At 41.0% G+C, this 27,283-nt stretch overlaps 1 protein-coding gene across 1 annotated transcript; it reads left to right on the top strand.

Annotated features, from left to right (window-relative positions):
- Window positions 1-2,774: 2,774 nt before the first annotated feature.
- On the top strand, window positions 2,775-27,283 carry LAS1L (LAS1 like ribosome biogenesis factor). The gene is made up of 13 exons (XM_065729192.1): window positions 2,775-3,010; window positions 3,613-3,738; window positions 3,909-3,978; window positions 5,372-5,453; window positions 6,679-6,876; window positions 7,858-7,904; window positions 9,388-9,497; window positions 13,581-13,666; window positions 14,578-14,793; window positions 15,448-15,583; window positions 16,168-16,544; window positions 19,056-19,197; window positions 26,884-27,283. The coding sequence occupies exons 1-13, from the start codon at window positions 2,814-2,816 to the stop codon at window positions 26,972-26,974; spliced, it is 1,878 nt and encodes a 625-aa protein (XP_065585264.1). The 5' UTR covers window positions 2,775-2,813; the 3' UTR covers window positions 26,975-27,283.

Below are 27,283 nucleotides of genomic sequence, written 5' to 3'. Positions count from 1 at the left end.
GCTCCTGGTGCTGCATCCTCACGTTAACTGACAAGAAAATAATTTCTCCCAAGACTTTTTTTTTTCCTACAATAGTAACAGATAAGTTATCTTCCTGTCTCTCAACTGATAAGTTCTCCCATTTCATTTCCTCCCCTCATCCTGTTGAAGAGAGGGAGTGAGTGAGCTGCTGCATGGATGTCCGGCCAGAATTTGCCCTCCACAACATATACCATCATCCTGTTGTAGACAAGCTATAGGTAACCTGTGAGCATTTTGATGGTATACTATCTGTGCTAAAAGCAATTGACAAAAGTGCATCCCACCTGATTGCACAACACAATTATCAGGGCCTGGCTGGGATGATGCAACTGCACAGACTTTCCTATTTATTTCACTCTAGGGCTTGGACTAGACAAATTTTCAGGCACAAATATCTGATAAAGTCTTGATAAAGAGCTGAACACACACTTAGCTAACCACATACACTCAGATACCCATAGCAGCCCAAATTTAGCATGTCTGGGACCTAAGTCTAACAGCAGTGTCCGAGTTTTAACAGACAGGTGAATTCCACAGATAGACATCAGTGAAACCAGTCATTCATCTCTGCTGGAGTTGAAGTAGTCCTCTGTTTATTCAGTATGCTCACAAGGGCCACAGCTTGTACAAGTACCTAGTTTGAGGTGAAGGAACATAACAGAAGGAATTAAACTTTGAAAACAGTATGGTAAGAAGTCTTATCCTGTCTGTATTAGAAATGAATCAGCTAACCTTGTAACGGGCTGAGTCTACCTTGGTAAAAGATCCATCATCTAGATGAATTTCACTTTGCTTTGGTGCATACCTGAAGCACACCCTATGGATTAGAGCAGTCCTAAAGACTTTAGAGTTTCCTGCAGGACAGTCTATGCCCTGCCATTTCAACAGAATTGCCTTCCCTCCTCCACCCCTGCCCTCTCCCCCCCCCCCGACACCATGAAATGGAATTACTTAAATGGGTTTTTAAAAACCACTTACTCTCAGCCCCAATACGTCAATTCTCCAAACCTTTAAATTGCTAGCCCTGGAGCTGAGATAGTTTTATGATTGATATATTACTAAAATGCAGAATGCTGTTTATCCAAAGTATCTTCTTCAGACTAGACAAACATCAAAAAAATAAATAAAATTCAAGCACCCAGACAAGATGAAATGTTCAGTATTTGGTACTCCATATATATATATATATATATACCTATATATATATATATAGCATTTTCAGCTTTCACATTACCAAGACCACGAGCAAGTCACTGAAACCTAACTTCATGCAGGTTTTTTGAGCTCGTCTTCAGATACACGTTCATCCTCTGTTAAACCAAGTGCCAAGTTCTCAGCAAAAATAGATCCAGAGGAACAACGATGGATTATCACACTGACTCTGCCTTAACTTTGCAGCTGTAAGTACTAGTTTTATGACAAATAGGAGCAGACACTACGCTGATGTGACAGAAGGTACTGTCCTACTGTGGAGCTGTGGTGCACAGTAACGTCCCGTTCTCATGGTCGCAATGCGCTTGTGCGGAAATGAGTCTACAGTACACGCTTAAAGAGCGCCCTCTCCTGGCGGCAGCAGTGAAAACCGCGCTCCTCTATTACCGGAAATCTCTCCTGGAGCATCTGCCGAAAGACGGGTATACCCCAGAGAAGCTGGCTAAACACAGAGATAAGCACTGCAGAAAATAAAATCTGAAGCACCTCCTAAATTTGCAGCCAGTAAGATGCAACTGCCCCAGTGGCTCTGACATGGATTCTTAAAATGGGATTGTGCCCTATGATTAATACTACAGATCATTTCCCAAATCGGAGAAAGCAGTACATCTTCCCATAGATTACCTTAACACCAAAAGAGTGAAAAGCTTTTTTCAAATATAAGACAAATTTTTGGCTGCCACTTGTAATGTCTTCTGCCTGGACCAGGAGGCACTGGTTATCAGTCTGCTCATTTCTACCCCAGAAGTTCAACTCCTACAGCTACACTTCATTATTCAGCAGCAGGATGCTAGTTGTGTCTCCTGTATTTCCCAAAAATGTCAGCTCTTCCTCTAAGACTGTCCTACAGCTTTCTGCAGGGCAGCGGAAATGTTCAGTCCTACAATAATAGTTCAATTCTCTCAACACTCCTACCAAAAAAGGACTCTCTGGTGGTAGAATCACAGTTGTAGATGCTTGAGGCTCTGTGAGGCTGCACAGCTTAGTCCCTGGAGAAACGTAAAGGATGCTGCTGCATGTCTCATCGCTTGCACAGATTTTCTGCCTGCTTAAAACCACTGCGTGTGCATATCTGTGCAGCGAGCACAAAGCAACATATACACCCTTGCAGTTCTTGTGCTGACTTCAGGAGAAACCGAGTCAAGCCTCACGCGCTGGGACTGTCCGTACAGCAGACGTGCAGTAACTCTCCAGTGTTATGAGCACGCAAGCAAGCCGCGGCTCCCAGCCTTCTCTGACGCCGGACGAAGAGCTGATGCAGTTCCTCAATTTTATAAGTCTTTCACTGGGCAAGACTCGTGTCTCCTCTGATCCAGGATGGGAGCAGCTTGTAGGAGCGACGACTCTCGCGCTCAGCACTTATTTCTAAAGCCGAACGAGCAGCCGACTGAAGGCGCGGCGCGCGCAGCCCAGCACGCCGGAAGCTTCCTCTGGGTCGGCCAGCCCCAGGAGGAAGACAACAGCGCCCCCCGTCGCGCCGGAACCACTCGTTCCGCAGCGCCCCCCGACCCGGAAGCGTTCCGCGCCGCGCGGGCCGCAGAAGCGGAAGCTGTGCTCCGAGGGCGGGCTGCGTCCGCGGCATGGCGGGCAGTGCCGGGCCGTCGTGGCGCCGCGGGCGGCGGGGCTCGTCCCCCTCCCGCAAGCGGCTGAAGCCGTTGCGAACCGTGGTGGCGTGGAGGGGAAGGGCGGAATGGGACCAGGTGATGGTGGGGCTGTACTGCGGAGACAGCCGGCTGCAGCAGGAAGCGTTGGATCGGGTGTCGGCCTGGAAGAGCCGGTACGGGCCGCGTTCCGGTGGGGAGCTGCTTCCTGAGTCCCTGAAGTCAGCCGTGCCGGCTCCGCACCTGGCTGTACCCAGCATCGTGCGTTTTGCGTCCGTGAGGGAGGCTGTAGTAGTGTATGCGCATCATGGGAGCTTCGTCCTGCACGGTGCCTCCTTCATGGTTCCGGACACGTAGATCGTGCCGTGATGCTCGGTCCCATGGGTGCCGGGGAGGGCAGAAGCCCTGCATGACCTCATCTTCATAGACTCACTTCCGCCGAGACTATGCTGCTCTGAGCACGTCCGAGGAACCTTACTCCATTTGTATTGCCCCCTGCTGCACCTATAAAGGCGTCCAGTCTCATTATTGCAATCCATAACAAAAACATATCAGTAGGAACTCATTTGAAACACGAGTAGGAGTAGCTACGTAAGCACTGTTACAAATAAAAGCGTTCTGGAAGGAGACTTGCTGTGTTTCCACATGCTACTAAACACAAAATACGAAACACAAAGTACTACGAAACACAAAATACATAATGAAGAAGATCCTTTTTGTTGGGGCCAGGAGTATAGTCTTGCAAGACTGCTCACCTTTTTTCTCCCCTCCCCTCTAGGTATGGCCCTAAAATGCCTCTTGCAGTGGATTGCACTGCTGAACTGATTCGTTGCAAGGTCCTGGATTCATCTGGCAGACTGAGATCACATGAGCTCATCCTCTCTTATGGTCTGGCTCTTGTAAGGTAGGGCTCTGAAGGCATCTCTTCTGTGAGAAAAAGGCTGGGACAAATTGCATTATTCAGCTGTCTAATCTGACTTCAGAGCTGTAGTTTGTGGGCGATTTGTATAAGGGATTTTAAGTTTCCCTGCAATTCCTGATAAAGTTATTATTGTTTCTGTAACCTACATACAGATTTGTCAACTTGATCACAGAAAGAAAACAGAAAATGGTCAGCATTCCTCTGAGACAACTAGCCATAGAGGTAAATATTTAATGAAAGATACTCAATAACTCACATACAGAGAGATAGTGTAAGTGTTTTATGTTAATAATAGCAGGTAATTCCTTCTTCAGTATATAGATGCTAGTTCTTTCCTATTGGGAAGCTGTAACGTATAACGCTATAAAGTGATGGAAAGTACAATGATAATAGCAAGGTGATAAAGTCTTAGACTGCAACAAGGACAAGCCCAAGCGTAGCAGCTATGGATACAAAAACAAAGGAAGAAAATTTGCTTACCTTTAGAAGACTTCAGGTACCTAGGAATCTCCAGCAAGGTTACCCTTGCTTCCACTGTCAACCCTTAAATGAGGTCTGGAAGGAGTGATCCTGCCTCCACCCCTTCTTGTCACTCACGTTCACTGCCTGCACCTGAGGTCCCCTGGGTTAGCCCCACCTTCCCACCAGGTGCTTCATCACTTGTTCAGGCTGTAACTTAGCATTTCCACTACAAAAACCTTGAAGAGGGTCAATAAACTTAAGTTGTATTGAAGGTCTTAATTTAGATAATACTACTTTGCAGATACATCGCTCTCTTTTATTACTGAGAGACAGAAAAAGAGCTAAGTATATGGTTTATGAATTCAGTTACTGAGAACAAAGATTACGTAAAAAGTACTTGGTCATATTTGCAGGTGTTTTGTTTTCATCTTATCATTTTTGGTTGTTTGAGATGAGTTTGTCCAGTTATGTGCGAAGGGGAAAAGGTTCAAAATATAACCGCAGTAGTGACTTGAGTCCTTTCAATGCTTGCTACAATGAGCATCTTTTCTGGGCTTGAAGAGCAAGTTTTGAAAGTGAAGAGCAACCTGTATTTGAGACTCTGCTATAGATGCAGCCTTGTCTGGCTGTCTTCCCTGTATGGTAATGAATAATAATGTGGGTTTGATTTTTTTTTTTTTTTTTTCCTTTAAGAAAGATGCTTCTACTTACCTTTTACCAGTAATCAAGCTTTCTAGTAGAGATCCTTAATAGTTGAAGTCAGTTATCCATAGGAAAAATTTAAACAGTGTGGTTGTGTTTTGGATGCTAATTATCATCCAGAATCTTTCATCAGTTTAAACATAATTTGACTTTTTGGTACATCATTCAGCTCTACACAGTGCCTCTGTCTGAAAAGACAGCTGTTGCTGGAAAAGTTGGAAAACAGACTAAAATCACATTGGTGTAGATTCTGGGCTAAGGAGGGAGCAGAATCAAAGAGGAGGAGTCTCAGTCCACGATTGAAGAGGGAAGCTGAGAAGTGTGGTGCAGACATGGCTCAGAAGAAACTGTTCCCACCCAGGAAGAGGTTATCTGCAGCTTTGCAGGGCTTTGTATGGTTTTGGCATGATTCCTTGGAGTTGTGTGGTGATGTCTGTGGCTGCTCTTGCAGGTGGATATCCCCATCTGGGTTGTGGATCTCCGTCATGAGCTGACCCACGGGAAGCTTCCCTGCCTGGCTCTATGCCGCAAGGGTAAGTGCTGCCCACAGGTGGTATGGGTAGTCCCAGGCAGTGGTGTCCTCTTGAGCCTGTTACATGATACCTTTACCAATAGGTAGGTGTGAAGCCATGAGGGGAACAGCCATCCCTTCTGGTGCTCTGCTTAGTAGGTTATGGGCTCAACCTGGATGGGAGAATTGTGATGTGAAACACCTGGGAGAATGTTCTTTGTGAGGGTTGCCTAAGCATGCCTAGTGGAGGACATGCAGAAGAGGAGGAAAACTAAGGCTAGGAAGGGCTTGTTGCTCTTCACTCTCAGCTGCCATCTGCTGCTGGTAGAGCTGAGGCAGAATCCTAGTTTTTGGGAAGTAGTCAACATTAGACTTTCAGAAAGGGCTGAAAGCCCTCTGACTTATATAGGAGGGACTGTGAATGATATGCCATTTGATGGAAATGGGTAGCAGCTTGTGCTACTGGAGATGTTCCTCTGCTCCACTGGCTCCAGACAGAGGTGCATCATAGGGCAGGTATTCAAAGGCACCTGAAAAAAATACCGGAACTGATAGTTTGGTCCTATTGTTTCTGATAGTACATAAAGGACCATGTTAGGGAAGGAGGTAAATGCTTTTCCTAATGGTTTAGATGTACATGAGACTGCTAAATGAGTTTAGGGGGAAATGAAAAAGGTACTGCAAACCTGAATAAGTTACTGGCTCTTAGTGCTTGAAGAAATTTCTGGGAATTTGCAGTTAAACTCAGGAACCAGATTAATCGTGTTCAGTATGGCGTTTAAATCAAATTGGCCAGTGAAATAGTGATGGGGTAGATGAGTTTTTATCTTCATTCTATTTAATGTGTGTCTACTGTAATCTCTAAATAAAAGGGTAATGGTGCTATAGGCTCTGTGTTGATAATTGAGATATTAAAGAATTGACTCATATTCTCACCAGAATGCTGCTGCATGGATTTAGTTTCCACTTAAATTTGGCCTAGCTTGAGTTGAAGTTCAGTGTTATAGGTGGGTAGATGTTACCAGGGCTTACAGGGCTTGTAGCTTTTGTTTTGACTTTTTAACTTATTCATCTTTTTATTAATGAAGTTGTATCTGATTTCAGATTCATATCTTGTTGGCAGTATTTCTACTCACAGTGCAAATTAGCAGTGTGCCAACTGCATTGGGTTTTTTTTTTTTTTTGTTTTGTTTTTTAAGAAAAGAGTAAACCTCACTGAGAAGAGGATGTTTTATGTTCTCCTGTAGGTTGTGATGTTGTGCTGGACTGGCTGCGAAAGACATATTGGAGCCGTCAGTTGGGCAATAATTTGTGTGAAGAAAGTGAAGAGGAAGATGAGGAAGAGGAACAGGAAGAGATGGAAGCAAACACAGAGTTGGACAGTGACGCGTGGGAGGTTCAAACCCCACAGCATGAGGCCTGTCAGAAACACAAGGAATTCCATGGTAGCTGTCCCTGAAACAATGTCAGATGAAAAGAATTAAATCTGTCCCATGCTAGTAGGGCATTTTAAAGCGTCATCTTCTAGTCCATATGATGGCAAAAGCTATACCTTCAGCTCAGATTTCAGGATTACTGTTTGGGCCTTGGGGTGGCTAATTTTTCTGATATCGAATAAGCAATATTGTGATCAGTAGTAGCAATTAAAATGGGGTGGTTTAAGGCTAAACACTGTGAAAGTTAGTTCTAGTGTCTTGACAGCCACAGTTTGGGTTGGATGAGATGCAAACATTCCCTCACCCTGTCTACACTGGGCAAGAAAAAGAGCACCCTACCCCAAACTGCTGAGTAAGAGAAACACAGAATGATACGGTAGATTCACTGGTTTATATGTCTGAAATAATGGAGTGATCTATCAGTCTAGTTGATATCACATGGTTGGCATCCTGATGACAGTGACACCTGACTGTTGATGCATTTTGAAAGACTGCTAATTCAGGGACAGTCAGAGTTGTCCCAAAGATGGAGGAGGGACGTTTTGTTTAGATGATATAACATTTTAATAAATGAGGATATGGTGGGTTTGTGAGTACCCATGGTTCTGTTGCAATGCATTTGAAGTGATGAATGTGCATCAGAACGTGAACTGCCTATGTGAACTTTTTTTTTTCCTAGACTGATTTATTTATGGAGTTTTTGGAGCTGTTTGCTTTTATCTAACTTACTTTTACTTGGGCACTGCTAATGATAAAATACTGAACTCCTAGTTCAACACCACCTTATAATATTTACAGTGCTAGAAAAGTCTGGAAATTGTAGGAGTCTTCAGAGTCTTTTCTGTCTCAAGATTTATTATTTCATTCCACTGATGTCTTTCTTGAGCATGTATTAGTGGAGCTAAGCAACTTGCCTGGTCTTAAAAAAGCTCTGTATTGTTGACCCATTCCCTGCTTTATGTGTGTACTTATATGCTTTTTTTTTCCTAGAAAAAGTCACAGAAGTGTTGATATCCTACAAAAATGAGCAGTTTAGAGTAAGTATAGCCTGATTTGCTTCTCCCTTTGCTCAGATGGGGATGTGTTTTACAGGTGATCTTTCTCAGCTACTTTTTGAATATTTCTGTATAGGATTCAATGGGATCCTCATGGTTGTTGATTATTCCTCCCCTCTGCCTTAGCTGCTTGATCTTAAAACTTTTTCAAATATTCTGTCTTTACACTATGAGATCAGAGTGGAGGGTATTATGTTTACTTGCAGTTAGAACATGCTTTAAGGCATTTTTTCATAGTCAAGCTACTGCTGGATGTATTATTCTTTTCCTCGCCCTTTGAAAAATATGGGGAGATGTGAGGGAATTCTTTTTATCCTATGTAGCTTTTTGTTGTGGAAGACTCATATTTTGTTTCATACGTCTTACTGCAAAGACATTTAGTAAAGTATATTTGTAACATAGCTTAGTTAACAGCAAAATGGCAAGTGTGTATTGGGCTTCTCCTGCCCTTCTTGAGGAAAAAGGGAAAGTTTCTGTTACTGGGCAGAGAGACAAATAACTGTTTTCACAAATTCAAGGGTATTTTGGTTTTAGGTTTTTAGATTATTTTTGCAGAATTGCTTTGTTTTATGGGTAATGCAAGGTACAAGAATAGAAGAGTGATGGTGTAGAAGGAGGAAACTTGTGTTTTTCTTTATTGTTAAACCTGCAAATGATATAATTTTCTGCACTTTTCTCTTTCTAGCTTTTCTTTCTTTGCTTTTTCCTCCGCTCTGGGTTAGTTAGGGTGTTTACAGGAAAAACACACTTGCAGTCAGAATTGTACTCAGAGATTTTTGGTTTCCTCCTCTGACAAACAATGCTCACTAGAGGCATTTAATGACTAATGCTTGATGAAGTAAATTGTAGTGGTAATCTATGGGCTTAGATAATGTTAGTCTCTCTATCCCATTTACAACTGTTAAGAACACAAAGCCGAAAGGCAACTCGAGTTACAACAAACAATATTAAGTTACAAGCCCTTGCTTTATTCTCTAATACATACTAATTTATTAGTTCAATACAGATAACCTTCTTTCTGTACTGCTACTGGATTAAATTCACAGATGTGATATATTAGTTATTTTTAGAGTGGATCTATATTTTAGTAAAATATTAAAGTGAAAGCAACTCTATTCTTGAAAGATTTTTGTGTGCAGGTCTGCCATACCAGCACACTGTTCTGACAGTGTCTTTATGCTGTTCACAACCTTGTTTCTTGCTTTATTTTTTGTATGTAAATACTTCTGGCTGGAAGAAGAGAAGAATGTGTAGCAAGCAAAGGTTATAGTTAGAAATTCCATATTAATTGTTTCCTTAGAAATTAACTGGAAGCAACAGTAAGATTGGAAAATAGGACTGTTTCAGGGGCCACTACTAGATTGAACTCACCTCACTAAGCTGTTAAGACAGAGGAACAGAGTGCTTTTGGAAGTCTGATTTCAGTGCAGTCTCCCATTAATGCTTGGATTTTTCTTTCCCTCAGGTTATGCAGACAGTCCAATCTGTTTCAAAATCTCGAGAACTATGGTCTAATTCTTCTTCAGAAGTGGACTGGATTCTGGCTCAGATCAAAGACTTAATGCAGGAGAACAGGTACATCTCTGACAATGAACTGAAATGAAGGAGTGCAGAACTGGAGCTGTAGATCTGTTGCACTACTTGTTCACTCCGTGTTGTTCAGCTGTTCCTTAAAAAAGCAATTGGTTGATTGCCTCAAAGGCTTTGAGGACTGAGTTATTAATCTCTGTTGATGAATAATGTTTCCTGTGTCATGTAGTTTTGAAGACATGCAGTGTGTTCCATGTTTTAGCTGTTCTGACCCTGAGGTCTTGTCTTCAAAAGCTCTCCTAAGAACCTTGTATAGGCCTTGATTTCACAGTAACCTTTAGAATTTTTCAAAATCACATGGCAGTAATTTACCTCTTCTATACTTTATAGTCTTCTAATACTACAGGGCCTTTCATAGATTCATAGATACATTAGGTTAGAAAGGACCTATGAGATCATCTAGTCCAACCATCCTCCTGTCACCATCCCTACCCACTGAACTACTAAATCAAATCCCTTAGCACCTCATCTAAACGCTTCTTGAACAGCGCTAGGGATGGTGCCTCAGCCACCTCCCTAGGCAGGCCATTCCAGTGCCTGACCACTCTTTCAGAGAAAAAATTTATCCTCTAACCTAATCTAAATCTTCCCCGGCACAACTTGTGGCCATTCCCTCTCGTCCTGTCATTAGTTATCTGGGAGAAGAGGCCGACCCCCTCCTCACCACAGCTCCCCTTCAGGAAGTGGTAGAGTGCGATTAAGTCTCCTCTGAGCCTCCTTTTCTCCAGGACCCAGTGTGTTGGCTCTTCATTATTGCTGTATAAAATTGCATGAATTTCTTGTCCCAGTCTGAGAAACATAACCAGTGTGACTTTAGAGAGGAGAAGCAATCAAGTTACATACTTGAGCCTTAACTCATAATGTTTTAATGTAAACATGTGTGTCATACAGGCTGCTGATTATGTTAAGAAGGTATAAGATGTTAACACAGCTTGTGATAACTAGCTTCTCTGCTGATAAGGCTGGTTCTTCACTTCTGAAGGATGCCTTCCAGTAAATAGCAAATACTCCTGAATGCAGCATAGTGGGAGGAATCTGTGTTGGCCTGCTTGTGGTGTTATCTGGCCAGTTTGCAAGCAAGTGTGCTTTCCTGCAGTTACCATTGCACCTCTGAAATTATTTAACAGGCTTGAATTTAAACGTGGCTTTAAGTTTCTTGAATCAACTTCAGTGGAATGTTGTTCTGTTCAGGGTGGTGTAACCAGAATTTGGAAGGCTTTTTTGAATGACTGTACAAACAAGCTTTGGTCTGGCAGATGTACAGAACAGTTGAAAAATAATATCCCAGCCTCAACTCCACCACTAGCTTGGAAGGAATCTGTGTGTTGTAACGTGTTGATAAACAGCTTCTATATCAAAAAACACCTGCATGTAAATCTTTTGTTTTGGAAAGCTGTTACTGTAGCTGAGTAATTGAGGTACTTCAGTGTTGGTTTTGCAGTGTAATCTTTCTAGGTACAGACTCACTAGCCTGTGATTTCTCAGATCTTCCTTTCTACCTTTCTTAAAAATGGGTGTGATGTTTGACTGGGGACTACATGTGACATCCATGACCTTTAGAATATGATGGAGAGTGGCTTAGCAACCACATCAGCCAGCTCCTTCAGGACCCTGAGATGCATGTCATCAGGCCCCACAGACTTACAATCACTAAGGTTGGAAAAGACCTCCAGGATCATCCGGTCCAACTGTCCACCTATCACCAATATTTCCACACGAAAACACATCCCTCAGTACAATACATTAACGATCCTTGAACACCTCCAGGGTCGGTGACTCCACCACCTTCCTGGGAAGCCCATTCCAGTGCCTGACCACTCTCTTGGAGAAGCAGTATTTCCTAACGTCCAGCCTGAATCTCCCCTGGTGCAAGGTGAGGCCATTCCCTCTCATCCTGTCGCTAGTTACATGGGAGAAGAGGCCGACCACTACCTCACTGCAGAGTTTCCTCTGACCCTCCCCTTCTCCAATCCCAGCTCCCTCAGCTGTACCTCATAAGCCCCGAGCTTCAGACCCCTCACCAGCTCTGTTGCTCCTCTCTGAACATGCTTCAGGGCCTCGATGTCTTTCTTGAAGTGAGGAGCCCAGAACTGTACACAGTACTCGAGGTGCATTCTCACCAGTGCTGAGTACAGAGGGCCTTGTACACATTTTGTCTCATCAGGTGTTCTCAATTTATTCTTTGTTCACAGTGGGAACGATTTTGCTCCCCAGACTTTCACCTAGGGTTCAGGGACATAAGAGACATAGGAAGGCTGACTGCAAGTGAAGACTGAAGCAAAAATGGCCTTAAATGGTGATGAGCAGTCACTGTATGTAGGAATAACAGTAATTGTCCTGGAACATTTTTCAGAGAAGGGTCAATACTTTCTTTTCTTATCAGAAAGAAATTACATTCTGCTGCTTACCTTCTGATCTCCCACTACATCATCTACTATTGTAATGGGTGTAGTGTCTGTATATTTTCTGCATTCCAAGGTCTTCAGCTGTTGTTTGTACTTACAGAAGTTGTTTATCAGATCCTTGTCATGCACTACATGTTTAAATTTGAAAATCGTCATATTGGAGAGTAAATATTTTCTCACCTATTCTGTGCCAATATATACCACATTTGACATGAGTACTACTGTTCCAAATCCAATGAGGCTAATAACCTTAGCAGTTATTTCTGTGGAATTTATTCAGTGTTTGAAAATGGTCACATTGATTTTTATTCTGAGAAGTGTTGTTTTTGGAATTGTACCTTTGTGCGAATAGAGAAGCTGGGTAGAAGATGTGTTCTTCTGTTCATTCTTACAAGATAAGTACATGGCTGTGTACTGAAGCAGTGGGTATTTTGCTTCTGTCTCTTTTCTTGTATTTCGCTTTTAAGTATCAGTTTAGCTTCCATGTGTGGGTGCCTCTAGTCTCTGGCTTGTTTTAAGCCAAGCTACTTGTATGTAGGCCCTTCAGCTGAAGCATTCAGTGTTCTCAGATTAACTGTAGTTCACAAATTAGCTGTAAGGGCAGAAGACATCCAAAAAAGACTGTTGAGAGGAGCAGTTGTAACACTCCTGCATCACATCTACTGAACAACTGTATGAACAGGGTATTAAGAAGCAGCATGCCAGCAAGCCATTGGGGTTGATTTTTTCCCTTACATTTAATCTACCTCTCTTGGGTCTAGGCTGACTTGCAGGCAGGCAGCAAAAATCAGAGGTATTTTAGTATGATAAATGGTGTATGATAAACATTCCTGAGCTATTTTTGAAATATGAATAGCAGATACTTGCCTCTGCAACTCAAGCAGAAATGGTTTATTCTGGGTTCTGGTTTTGCTTGGCCTTCTGTAGCTGCATGCTCCTTTGCTGTGGTTTAATCTGGCAGGTAGCTAAGCCCCACACAGTCACTCCCCCTGTCCCTAATGGAATGAGGGAGAGAATCAGGAAAAAAAACAGCAGAACTTGTGGGTTGAGGTATTGCTACTTACTAAGATAGCAGAAAGGAAGAGGGGAAAGAATGGATGGTTGTGATATTAATGTGTACACAAAACAAATGATGCACAAGGAATTGCTCACCACCCACCAACTGTTGCTCAGCTACTCCTCAAGTAGTGTGCTCAACCATGTTCCCCTGTTTTCAAGGTTTTTTTATTTATTTTTAATGATGTCATATGATATAGAATATCCCTTTGACCGTTCTAGGTCAGCTGTCCTGATTCTGTCCCCTCCCAACTTCTTGTGCCCCTTCAGCCTCCCTCATAGATGCAACAGTACGAGAAGCTGAGAAACTGAAATGTCCTTGGCCCTGTGCAGCACTGCTCAGTAACAGCTAGAAACATCAGTGTGTTTTATCAGCATTGTTTTTCTTCTAAAGCTGAAATATACCAGCTGAAATCTAGATGTTCTTCCAAGTCTAATTGGGATATATCCATCATAAAAACAGCAGAAGGTTTTAGTGCTTTAGAACAAGCTACTTTACCCCCACGTAGTTATAGTTGTCTTATGAACATGTTCCAGAGCTGGTGCAAGTGGTGTTTTGATATGTAAAGGATTAAGTGGCATTAATTAGACTCTGTGATTGTTCCAGGGAGACAGTAGCTGAAGTTCTTCTCAGTGATGGTTTTCTTATTCCAACAGTGGATTGTCTGAAGATGCTAAATATAAAGTATGAAGGTGAGTGCTTTGGGTGCCACATCACTTGCATAAAAAGTACATAGCCAGTGTTATGTCCAGTTCTGTTCTTTTTTTCTCATTATGATGAAATCTTTATTTCTCTGCATATTTTTTTTACTTGTCTGGGTCCTTAGACATCTTTGAGGTCTTCTTTAGACCCCTTTATGGACATGCTTAGCTATTTTACATAAATCTCTTTCTTATAGAAGCATAACTTTAACACTGAATGTTGCTCAGCCACAACATTTTTCAAAGCTTGTATCGCTGCCCATATCCTCAACAGTTTGTTATTTAATCAACTCTTTCTAGTTTCTTTTCTACACTGAAGATATGAAACAAATATATATATGTATATATATATATTAAGTCTTATTTACTAAGTGCATTGTAATTCCATGCTGCTGTCTACTTATGTGGAATTGCGTGGATTTTCTGCAGAAGAATTAAAGAGGCAATGAAAAGTAACCAGTTGTTTATCTTCATGAAAACATATAAGCGCCGTCCAGAATACTTTCCAAGAATGACCTCAAGTTTCTGCGGCTGTATTACAGTAGTGAACTTCTAGGAGTTTCTTGATTCTGTGTTGCTTTGCTATGCGTGAAACAGATTTAAACTGGCAAGGAATCAGCAAAGCAGAGGCAGATGTTCCTGTGGTTTACCACTGTATTTTTTGCCTTTGTTGAACTGTTATATTTATTGTTGATTTGCTTACCTTAATTTACTAATATAAGAAAATAATAGCTCCGCATTCAATGATGATCCCTGAAAAAAAAAAAATAGTAATCCCAGTGCAAACTTCTTTATTTTGAAACAAAGCCACACCAACAGCTCACTGAAAAAATTATGAAACAGTAATTTTTGGCTTCTCATTTCTTTTTTTCCCTTTTTTCATTTGTTTCTTCTTATTGCAGCAAATAGAGAGGTATGGCAGTTCAAAATTCCTCAGACGTTTTACTGTTTCTGGCAGCCCTTGCTGACAAGTGTCCTTTCCCGAAGTTTTACACAGACCCTAATAGACAAAATGTTCATGAAGTTGAAGGAATGTTCTGACTCTTTAGAACTCCAGTCTCAATTCCTGATCAACTGGATTTCTGAGATGCTGACTAGCATTGCTAGAGTTAACAGTGGTGAGTATGTCTGGAATTTCAAACACAAGTAGGCATCTCTTCTGTACCATTGCAGGAATGAGAGCTATAGAAGTCCTTTAGGTTTTAAGTGTAATAATGTAATTGTTACATTTCTTCGTAATAACCGAGAGCTTTTATCATTATATTTATATATATAAGAAATACATATATATATATAATATATATTTAACCTACAGTGTATCTTTGTCACGCATTTCTTGGCAATAGTTTGAAATGATTATTTTTTTGGCAACGTTACTGTGGCTTTTTCAATATATGGAAATCTAGTCTCTCCTATGAAATATCAGTCTAGTACTTGCAAGAATTAATAGTAAGAGATAACAAATAAACAGTACTGTTCTGACACAGAACAGTAGCTCTGTAGCTTCCCTTTATGGGATGGCATGCACAGAACAAATCTGGGAAACACTTCCTCTCCGTTATTGCCACATATTGTGAAGCTAATTTAGCTGTTAGTGTGCTGGTGAGTCCCTTATAATGACCCTGACATACTTGGTCAGCATATCTGGTCTTGGACTTTAATAATTAGAGTGCCAGCTTGTTTGAGGATAAGAGCTCCAGTAAAAAGGCAAAGGGATGAAGTTTATGTTTTTATGAGGTTTGACAGCCTTGTATTTCTCATCCTCTTTGAAGGGAAGAAAAGGCGTCGCTGTAACAAACGAGCATACGTGAAAGAATTGTTCCTTCAGAAAGTTCCTTTGCAGTGGATAAGACTGACTGATAACTGCTTGGAAGCTCCCTGCTGGGCAACCCCACACCTCCTTCAGCTGTAAGTTTGATTCTGTGATCTAGAAAAGTGACAGCGAACACCACGTTGTAACAGCTTTGGCCAGATCTCCTGTGATAAGCTGAATTATGGCTGTGTTCCTTTCTCTTCCATTGCATCTAGTAGAAATTATGGTAGATGTGTATGGAAACCCCACTTGTTGCTGCTCATCTCCCCAGGAGAGTCTACAAAGAGGTGAAGGAGAAGTTAAAAGAATTGTTCCTTCAAAATGAAAGTGAAAATTACCTTCAAGGATAATAAGTAGCCTAGTTAGAGGAAAAGTGATAGCAGCAGAGAGGTGATTGCTTATTTGGATGGTGTGGTCTTTAGCACAGGTGGCAGCTTTTTCACATGAAAACAGCAAAGAAAAAATTCAGTTAGAATTATTCTAAGTCCTTAATTTTAATCACAAAGAGGGTGTATTCCAGCATTCACTGTGTAGGAGTAATCAGATTTGCCTCTTACTGGGGATAAGAATGAGCTGTCTTGGAGGAAGCTCACACTTAAGAGGCTGCTCTGCTTGGTAAACTTCTATCTGGAATCTCTTTTTGGTTTTAAGACTTTTATATCGCTCCTTTCCTTTCTAGGATCCTCACAAGCATGAGACCTCGATTGCCGCGTACTTCACGGAAGAACCTTCTCTATCTCACATCCATTTACACAGAAGGAGGTGGCCCTTTGTCCACTCCAGGCCTTTCTTCAGACTGCAGTGAACAGCCAGTTTACACTATAGAGAGCCTACAGTGGAGGGCTAGGCTAGAAAATCAGGTTAAAAATGAAGGGCAGACTGTAGAGAAACAAGAAGATGTACAAGAGAGAGATGAATGTGTAGAGGAGGAAGAGGAGGAAGAAGAAGAGATAACTGAAACAAAACCTTTGGAAGAACTTGCTCATTGTAATAACATGGTGGCTATTGCTGAGAAAAAGGCAGAGCTGCAAGGGTCTGCCTGGCAGATTATTGCAGGTAAAAAGTGTTTTCCTATTTCAGATCCCTGTTAACTACTTTGTCCAGTCATCTGCTTTATATGCAAGTACCATCTCTCCCTAAAGGTTCTTGAAATACTGTTTTTTGTTGGGTTTTTTTGTTGTTTTTTTTGTTTTGTTTTTCCCAAGAGCATATTGTCATTGCTTCATAACTTTTTTCATCAGGCTTTTTCAAACTCGATGTTTAAAGTTTCACTGCCCAACTGATGGGACGTATACCAGCTGGCTATGGCAAAGAAAATAGAGATATCTCTTGGAGTTTTCTTTGTCAGATGAAGGATATTTGAAGGCAATATTTGGCAGCACTGGAAAACAGGAGTCATGTTTTGTGAGTTCCATGCTTCAAGTAAATTGCAGTCATGACATGATGGCAAGCAAGAAATGGGAGCAAGGCAACAAATCTGTAGAGTGAATAAATGGTTTATGCATTGTTCTTTTTGTTTCAGCCTGGTAGCTATACTTTCCTTGAGTTGGAGTATTCTCTAGCTTAGATAATTTTTGGATGAGTGGTTTATGGAGGGACTTCTTTCAGAAGACAAAAAAAGTAGGTTGGTATAAGGGAGTTGCAGTTGGAGACAGAATGGTGTTTTAAAGGAAGAGGAAGGAAAGTGTAGCCTTTCAAAGACAGTATTTGTACCACACTCAGAGGAAAGATTTCCCAAATTATAAACTAGAAAAGAATGGAGGTGGGGTAGTATACAATCATAAAATGGCTTGGGCTGGAAGAGACAATAAAGATGATCTAGTTCCAACCACCCTGCTGTGAGCAGGGCGGCTGCCCACAGGATCAGATCTGCCTAAGCAGTTCAGCTTAGTTATGCTGATGCGAACAACTTTTTAGAGGTGGATGTTTTTAGAACAGAAGCAAAATAGTCTTCTGTTTCAGTGGCTAGTTCAGAGCAATAAAAAATTCTGCTGAAAGAATGCACATTTTGTCCCAAACCATGTGATTTTCATGAAGATTGTGTTCATGTAGTTGGCTGAGGGTAAACGGAATTTCTGTTTGAATTACAAGGATGCATGGTTACCATCCAAACAATTTGAGAACTAAAACTATGACAGATCATTGTATACCAGTTTTCTAGATTGTTTCCCTAGAGAGGGCTCAACCTGCTGATTGTATGTGATTGCAATTTGCCTTACAGTTGAATTGGATGTTATCAAATGCTACTTCTGCACCCTTATTAATTTTGGAATTATAACACCTGGAAACCACCATCATGTGTCGAGTTTTTGTTAACTAAATGACCAAGAAGGGCATAAAAGTTAAAATGAATAAATCTGCCAGTTCTTTAGAGCAATGTCTGGGTTTTATGAACAGGTATCAGTTAACTGAAGTTAGTAATTTTCAGTCAGAGAGGTAGAAGCGTCTAAGTTTACAGTATTACCAGGGATCTCAATCTGTGTTATTACTGCTGGCTATCTTTGGAGTATTTTATTTTTTGAAGTCTTCTGTCTGCCGATCTTATTGCACTGCTAATAAGCCTTCTAAAGAAAAGCATCCTGATGCAAGGAAAGCAAGGGGGGTTTAAGGAATTTTATTATCAGAACCGAGATATTTTGCTTAGAAGGGGATTTCTCTATTGGCAACTGCCTTTTAAATTTGGGCGCCATTATGCAAGTAACATATAAGGGAATGGGATCACTGATGTTATTAGTTGTAATGTATAGTTTTCCATTGTACAGCTTCTGACCCCCTTTAGAAATTAAAAAATTTAAAAATTGCCAAATTTAAAAATTGTGGAGTTACAGAGAGAAAATGGCAGTGTTTCTAAAAACAAATAGTAGAATTTCAAGGACATTGTCATGTTGCTTTTCTTTGCTACCTCATCCCAGACCACCTGCCTGCCCAGAACTGCTTTATTGGTTAATCAGGTTTCCCTAGCCTTCTACTTCTGTGTTTTCCATTCCTCTTCAGTCAGTACTATTGGTGTGTAGCTACTAATCTCATCAAGGAGGTGCTGATTCTCAGTCACACTGGAAAAATGAGCTACTGTATGCTAAAAGTGCTGTTTTGTCTCTATTTGTGTACAAATGTTTATTTCCATTTACAGGTTTATGCAGAGTAAATACTTCTATAAGTCTTTGTGAATTTTAAGTTGGCATGTGGAAATCAGTATGTTAGTTTCAAACAAAAGTATCCTTAAATGAGAGAAGTAAATATTACAGGTTACTCTGGAACAGTCTGAGGTTTCTTTTAGTGGACGTTGCCTCACAGTTGTTTGGATAAGGAATGCTGCATAGATTGTGTGATATTACTTGACTCCAGATGTGTTCCTACCGTCTCATGCTACAGTGACCTTCTTTGAAAGAGATAATAAGGTTATAAAGGAAATTAATTCAAACTGTAGTTCAGATTTAATATTTTTCAGAGTACCTGAGATTATTCATTTTTGCTGAGTTGCATGAGGCAATATTTTTGGATTTGAGGGGGCTCTCACTTTTTGAAAGTCTATCTGGTTAGCTTTGACTTCTTTATGTTTTTACTTAGATGAAGTGCAATGGAAAGACTTTCCTCTTGGGAAACTCCCAGGTCAGACAGATGACCCTGATGGTCTCATGTTGGATAATTATTCCATGATGTCTCTCCTTGATCAGCCAGTGAGAGATGAGTGGAAGACTTCTGCTACGAAGTGAGTAATGGGGTGGGCAGAACTCTGTCCCTAAACTATTAGATATATTTATTTATCTATGCCTTATACTATGATGTGTAAAAATCAAGAATAGTTTTAGACTGTTACTTCTGTATTAGTTTGGCAAAAATATATATCAGTATTTCTAATATTTACTGACTGCTCTTCTCTTGTCTATTTTTCAAGTAATGTGTGTGTTTGGAAAGACTTTTATATAGCGCTGATATATTAGTCTATTCTTCATACTGTGATGACAGTTTTCACTGTTGTCTGATGTTGTCATTAAGATAGAGTCTGCTGATCCTTAGAGTTACTAACCTGCAAGTACGGAATTTTTAAAACTAAGCTAAGAGCTGGTGCAGAACCTGCCTGGTGATATAATGGGTTGAATAACTTTAATGGGAGGAACTGTAGTCTTGCAATTAAAGCATCCCAGTCTAGAATCCTCCATATGTTTTTGCTGACTGTGGAGAAGTCACGTAGCCTACTGCAGTGGAGGTCTTCTTAGACTAGCTAGACTTTTATAGGAAGGGAGAGTCATTCTAAAATATGCTGTGGTCTTGAGGTGCACTAGTAGGGAAGCCTGAAGATGAGAGAAAGCACCTACTGGAAGTGGTTGACAGCAAATTACTTTCATAACCCAAAGAAAGAATTGGCTGTTTATGCTTTGCGTGGTGAATATGCGTGCCATTTGGCATCAGTGAATACAAACCTGACTCCCTTCTGTGTGCTTGAAGTGGGTACTGTCATATGCTGTCCTATACTTGTAAAGCTTTTATTAACGCAGTCCTAGCTGTTAATCCTATGGTTAATCCTCGCTGATAGAAACTCTCCTTACCCTCTTCTACTGGAGTAAGGAACACTGCTTGTTTGGCAGAGGCCTGACAACGGGCTTGATTTGTTCCTGCAAGGACACAATGAGACCACAGTTACTGCTGTGACAGCTCAACAATATCATAGAAAGTTACTTCATGAAACTATATCAGTCATTTTTTCTACCTGAGAGAATATACCCAGCACATACATCTGCATTCATCCCCTCCATCTTTTTCTGTCATCAAGTCTGAGAGGCGCTGGTAATAATTAGTGCTGTAAACATTTTCTTTTGGAAATGTAGTTCTATTTTGCAGTCCTGGAGACTTTTGCACTAACTAAAAGCTAAATACAGTGGAATCAGTGGCAATCAAAAATGTGATTTTCATCTTATCTTTTGATGGAGCCAGCTTATGTTATCATTTTCACTGCTCCTTCTCTTCTTTCTACAAGAAACCATTGCCTGGATTATGAGATATTGCTGCTTAGTGGTTTGGAAGTTAACACGGCCTCAGCAGACTTAAAATCTCAGTTTCTATTAATGAGACTCAGATCCTCAGCCACAGTATGTTACTATTACTCCGTGACCTTATCAGAGCTACACCTAGTAATTTGACTTGCAGATCTCTCCTCACTAAAGAAACGCAGGTTGTCATGGAAATAGTGGTAGTATTCTGTAAGGCTTTAGTTAGATCATCTCTCTTACTAAGTGATGCATGACCCGTTAATTTCATTGAAGATATTTTAATAGGGTCATTATTTCACTCTTAAAAGTCATAGGATCTTGGATACTGTTAGTGGTCAAATGAGTTTCATCAGATACACCGTGGTGAATGGTCTTACATGTGTTTTTAACAAAGAGATGCTTAAGAATATAAATGAATAGAAGCTGTTTTATTAAACCCTTGGTAGCATAACTTCTTTGTTAGTGATTCTTTCCCTTTGGAAGGTGAGTCCAATCTAGTGGCTTGCAGAATAGATTGTGATTAACAGTAACAATCATGCAGATTGGGGCTTTGCAATGGGAAGAGTTATTGCATGTATTCATATTTTCACACGTTCAGAGAGAACTTCAGAGTATTTTCCAGTTCTGAAGAGCAAAGTGTCCATTCTGTCCATCCTGTTGGTGAGCTGGTCTGCTTTTTAGTCAGTTCAGGCCTGAAATGGGCTAGGCTGTTGCTGAGAGAGTATGTTAAAATCACAGAATTTTTTTTTCTTTTTTAAGAAAAAAAACATCAACCCTATCCTTTTCTAGCCCTCCTCTTTCCAACAGTCCAAATACTTAATGAGCTGCTAAGTTACAAGACTTCTACAAGAGACAGAACCAAACCTAATACTTTGCTTGTTAAATGAGTTATCTTTTTTGAGTCTTTGTGAACAGTGTTCATTACTGACCTATACTTGGAGCATTGCGTATTTCCTATCAGGCTGTAAAGAGAATCGTTAACCACTTCTGGCAGTTTATCATCTCCAGAAGAAGAATAAACCTATAGTAGATGCAAAAAAAAAAAAAAAAAGTGATTCAAAAGAAGAACCTTTGATGTGAACCAGACATGAGTCATGTTGCTTGCAACATATTCCATATTGGGAATAAGGCAAATTCCTGGAATTTGTAGAGCTGCTTCTAATCTGCAGGGCCCCAGCACTCGCTGTAGTAACAAATGATATACTTGATCTCAGAGGCTTTATATGTAATGTTGTTTGACTTGAAGTTTAGGTAGTTGAAATCGCTGATTGGATACAGAGTTCTAGCAATCAGAACTACTTGGCATCTTGCCAGCAGGCTCTGACAGGAGTTGGATGGGGGCTTCTTAAATAGTTTGTCGTTGCTCAGTTTGACTGTGCACAACAGATGGAATCATTGTTACAGAGGCTGTAACAAAGTGCATATGGACTAGTATTATTCACTGTTCTTGTTTGTAAGATGCTACTCCAAGCCAGCTGTAGCATGTTCCCTTTATGACTTAAATGTTGTAGGCATCAGGTGTTCTGCAGTCACACTGTTTGTCGGACTGGTTTATAGGGCAGGGAAGTGATCATCCCTCTGTACTCAGCACTGGTGAGAATGCACCTCGAGTACTGTGTACAGTTCTGGGCTCCTCACTTCAAGAAAGACATCGAGGCCCTGAAGCATGTTCAGAGAGGAGCAACAGAGCTGGTGAGGGGTCTGAAGCTCGGGGCTTATGAGGTACAGCTGAGGGAGCTGGGATTGGAGAAGGGGAGGGTCAGAGGAAACTCTGCAGTGAGGTAGTGGTCGGCCTCTTCTCCCATGTAACTAGCGACAGGATGAGAGGGAATGGCCTCACCTTGCACCAGGGGAGATTCAGGCTGGACGTTAGGAAATACTGCTTCTCCAAGAGAGTGGTCAGGCACTGGAATGGGCTTCCCAGGAAGGTGGTGGAGTCACCGACCCTGGAGGTGTTCAAGGATCGTTAATGTATTGTACTGAGGGATGTGTTTTCGTGTGGAAATATTGGTGATAGGTGGACAGTTGGACCGGATGATCCTGGAGGTCTTTTCCAACCTTAGTGATTGTAAGTCTGTGGGGCCTGATGACATGCATCTCAGGGTCCTGAAGGAGCTGGCTGATGTGGTTGCTAAGCCACTCTCCATCATATTCTAAAGGTCATGGATGTCACATGTAGTCCCCAGTCAAACATCACACCTATTTTTAAGAAAGGTAGAAAGGAAGATCTGAGAAATCACAGGGTAGTGAGTCTTACATCTGTACCTGGAAAGATCATGGAAAAGATTCTCCTTGAAGTTATGTTAGGGCACATGCAAGACAAGGGAGTGATCCAAGGCAATCAGCATAACTTCACCGAGGGCAGATCATGCCAGGCCAATCTAGTGGGGTTCTATGGTGGAATGATGGCATGAATAGACAAAGGAAGAGCAGCTGATGGCTTCTACCTTGACTTCTGCAAGGCCTGTGATATGGTCAACAACTTTATATCCACATGTTGTGGTCAACAACTCTATATCCACATGGAGGCCAGTGACAAGTGGTGCTCCCTATCGGTCCGTCTTGGGTCTGGTACTCTTCATCATCTATATCAGTACCCTACATAGTGGGATTCAGTGCACTCCCAGTGAGTTGGCTGATGATACTAAGCGGTGTAGTTGACACAACAGAAGGAAAGTATGCCATCTAAAGGGACCTGGACAAGCCTAAGTGGGGCCATGTGAAAGTAATGAGATCCAACAAGGATATTTTTACTGTATCATTCCTTTGAGTCTATAAAAACAGACTTCAGGTGTCATCCAAAATCCAGGAAGAAACCACTCTAATGTGGTGTTAGGAAGCAGCATTCCTTTATTCCTCTCAATGCGCACCAGGCAACCTGACAAGCAGAATTGCACCCTCTCAGAGTTAAGGTCCCACATTTGAAAAGCTCAGATATGCGTATGCAGTACATTGGCGTACATATCCATTATTTTTCAATGTACCATAGGTATATGCTAATATCCCTTTGGGTATGCTCAGTAGCATCTGAGGTGGTCAAGTGTCCAGCTACTTTTTCCCCTTTTCTCATCATCAGCTTCATCACTGAATCCTTTGACTCACTTCCATCTCCTTTTCCCCAGTTCGGAAGATTTCCATTGCTTATTAGACCACAGTGAGCCACTTTTTAAAAACAACTTATGTGGAACCCAAGGTAAATGTCCTTGCACGTTTTGAGGCAAAAGATAAGCGTTCTATTGTGACTCCAGTACTTTTTGTGAGGCAAAAGATAAAAATATTCCATTATGTCCCCAGAACAAGATTACTGAGAAAAAACAAGAGTGTTCACCCACTAAAGCTGAAGTAGGAAGTTTTAGAAATATCACTTATGGATTCCTTTTGTTAAACTAATATATTGGTTCTTAAACTAATGTACTCATCCCTGTTTCTAAACAAACCAACCTGTATCACTGGCAACCTCCCTTCCCTTGTAAAGATGAACCTATTACTCAGTGACAGTTAGAAGCCCTTCTCAAATCATTTCACTTCTGTTATTATTGTTCTGAAAGTTCAGAAATTAGGAGAATGTGCCCTCCTTGAGATTAAAGCAACAGCCTGGGCATCCGCAGTTTTCTCTCAGAAGGTTGTCAGATATGTCGTAATATGTTCTTACCCTGCTCCTCTTTGTTCATTCTTTGTCACAGTTTGGCCTCCAGTAGACTTATGCAGTTTCCCTGGTTTGCAGTCAGGTTTTCCAAAGGCCTGACAGAAGCTGCAGCTTGTTCAGGCCCTTGTAGTCTGTTTAGATAATGGGGAAGGTCTTGGTCTTTGTATTCAGCAGATCAGGGAGGTTCTGCCAGACTTTGTATTTGAATAGATAAGGAAGGTTCCGGGAGACTTTGTATGGAATACATATGTAACTTTGGGAAGGCCTCTGAATGTAAATGAATTGAAGACTTTTTTGTGTAAGATATGTGTGGTAGGAGGAGAGTATCCCCCACACATCTACTGCTGATATTAAAGAATGCCTACTTTCTAACACTCTAGCTTGAGTCTTAGAGAGTTTGTTGTTTGACTGCTTTATAGTAACAAGACAAGCTTGCTGTTTCGGAAACAATAGCTTGAATCTAAAAAAAAATCAAAATAATTCATCTCAGTCCAGTCAAACCCAGTGAATTTAGAGGCTGTATTCTATTATTACATCTGTCTTTCTTTGCGGATATATCATTTGAAAAAAAAAATAGTGGCTGGAGGACAAAGTAGCACTGATTATGGAAAAAGCACTTTCTCCCTTGAATCCCAAGAAATAAAATCCTGTTACCCTATTTGGTTGGCAGTAGCCTAGTTTCATTGCTCCTGAAAAGCAGTTGCTCTGCTGTGATGAGCTTGTTCTTGGCAGCTTTCATGCAGTACAGTTAGAGGCAGAGAATGATGTCAGTGTGTGTCCCCTGAATATCTGTCCTAGGAGTTACGTGGATGAAGTCATGAGTAATGAGTAGGAGTCACAAGGGAGGGGAAATTATCCCATTAGCAGGCTGAATCCTGGGTACTTTCCAGCAGCCAGTGACCATCAGGTCATTACTACTGGGTGTGGCATCTGTCATGTTTCTGTGCTCACTTTTTTCAAGGTCCTTGGCTGTGTTTCATTTGAGCAAGCAGTGTCTAGGAGGTGTTCTGACCCTGAAGGAGAAATTGTCTCTGTGGACCTCTGAGCAGTGGCCTCTGCTGTATTGCAGTTATTCCAGTACTGATTATTTGGAAAAGGCATTGAGTTATTCATTGTATAGTTTTAAATTGCTTCATAAATAAAACTTTCCAAAAAACCTCAGTCTTGTTTGCAGAAATATGATGTAATTTTGTGTTTTGACTTTGATTTAACATAAAACATAAGTTCCTGTGATGCTTCAGTACTTTGGAAAAACTCCCAATTCCTTCTTTCCTGAGTGCAAAAGATTGTGTTTTTTCATGGTTTATCTGGAGTTCGAAGTTTGTGCTTAGGGTTACTGCGCCAACCACCAAGCTCTGAATAGCTGCTGTCATTCTCATGCAGATGTTTTGTTGTTGTAAGCTCATGCACCCTTTGTATACTTCCGGTGTTAGTTCTACTTGACACTAGGGGCAAAGTGGCTGTTGGGAATGACTTCATTTCATAGAACCATGGAATCATAGGGGTTGGAAGGGACTTCAAGAGATCATCCAGTCCAACCCCCCTGCCAAGGCAGGTTCCCTACACCAGGTGCAAGGTAATGGTGCAACAAAAGAAGTTACACCGTTTCCAGAGAGTGGAAATTGTTGACATGCAGTGGCTTTAGGGATTGCATTGAGAAGTTTTTACTGACATTTGAGAAATTGCATTAATCATTCAATGGTCATAGATAGTGGCTGGAATATATATTTTTTTGTCCTAAAGATGAGTTGTGTAAGCAGCTAGGTGAAAGAAGGGTAATACGTTCTGAAGGGTACAGAAAAGCAGAAAGGGACTATATTCATATCCTGGAGGATGCCAGGTTGTAGCTGGGGATGTGAGCTCTCCTTGGGCATATATGAACAACGTGGAGAGGATGAGCAGATGCTCCCTTTTTTCTTCTTCCATGTCAGGCATCAGGTTTGTAGTAGATCCTTTAAAAACACTTTATTGTTATATTTTAGCCTTCAGCTTTCCCATTCAAATAAATTAAACAAAAACAATAAAGCTAACCCTTATCTGACCCATTTAACAATGTCATGGTTTAATTGCTGTGCATTGAGAAGCTTTGGGTAGGAAATGACTTACTGCTCTTTGAGTTTTAAGACTGCCTTGTGTCTGGGAACGCTGTGCAAAAATAACTGTTCCTTTGTGTGCTGGTGTTGGTGAGACCTTGGGGATCTGTGAAACTCAGTCTTAACTGGTATCTTCTGCAAGGAAAAGGGGTTTTATGCCTGTTTAATGACAGCATGCTGGGAGCGACATTAAACTGTAACTTCCCTTAGATCTGTATAGGCTCTGGTTCCTATGACTTCTTTGTTAAGCTATAGGAGTGGCTAATTTCTATGAGGAAATATAAAAGCATTATAACATTTGCAGTTCATGACAGGATGTTTTTACGTTGACTAGTTGCTGTCTTAGCATGCTTTCTCCTGATTAGCTGGTATTCCTATCTGGCAAAGGACAGTTCAGATGAAAATTGTTGTGTGGTTATTTCTGGAGTCATGTCTCCCTCATGGTAGTTAGAAAGTAGTTGTATTTCCCTTGGTTTATGCTTTGTTACTTCAGACTGTGCCGTCTCATGAGTGAACTGCGTAAAAACTGCTTTATAAAGTATGTTTCAGTAAGTAAATTTTCAGGGCTAAAAATGAGAAATGACATTTTGTAAGTTAAACATGCTATCAAAATTACTTGTGTGAGGTGAGCTCAGTGTTTATTTGGTTTATTTCTCTTCTTCTAACAGCTCTGCAGAACTGAATATTCCTGTGACTGGAGGATTATTATGGACTCAGAATGACTTCCACAAAATAAAAAGCGGCCTTCAACTTTTCTAAGACAGTGAAAAGCTCTGCAGCTTTCAGTATTGCGCAAGATAAGTTCGGCAGAGAAACTTGTAATGGTGACAGGGAAGTAGCCAGTTCAGGATGTTTTTTTTTCCCATGAGGTTGTACTGCTTTTTACCATAAACCACAACTTTGCAAACGTGTTCTAAGTTCTATTTGCAGTAGCTATTGTCAGCTTAACCATGATCAAGAACTTTTAACACTAGCTGATCTTTGTGAAATATAATTAGTATACTTTGGAATCCCTCTGTGGCATAGTTTTTTTTTCATGGTTAATAAATATCACTAGCTGAAGGCAAA

The sequence above is a fragment of the Cyrtonyx montezumae genome, unplaced genomic scaffold (assembly GCF_038088225.1).
Source record: "Cyrtonyx montezumae isolate F1298 unplaced genomic scaffold, pur_monq_1.0 scaffold_11, whole genome shotgun sequence".
NCBI lineage: Eukaryota > Metazoa > Chordata > Aves > Galliformes > Odontophoridae > Cyrtonyx > Cyrtonyx montezumae.
The sequence above is the reverse complement of the archived record's forward strand: the minus strand, read 5'-3'. Positions and strand labels throughout refer to the sequence as shown.

Excerpts from the sequence above, each read along its gene's own strand:
- LAS1L (XM_065729192.1), top strand. The coding sequence starts at position 2,814 with ATGGCGGGCAGTGCCGGGCCGTCGTGGCGCCGCGGGCGGCGGGGCTCG. Across the intron at positions 3,739-3,908 it reads TATGGTCTGGCTCTTGTAAG|ATTTGTCAACTTGATCACAG; the intron begins GTAGGGCTCTGA and ends ACCTACATACAG. Across the intron at positions 9,498-13,580 it reads GACTTAATGCAGGAGAACAG|GGAGACAGTAGCTGAAGTTC; the intron begins GTACATCTCTGA and ends TGATTGTTCCAG.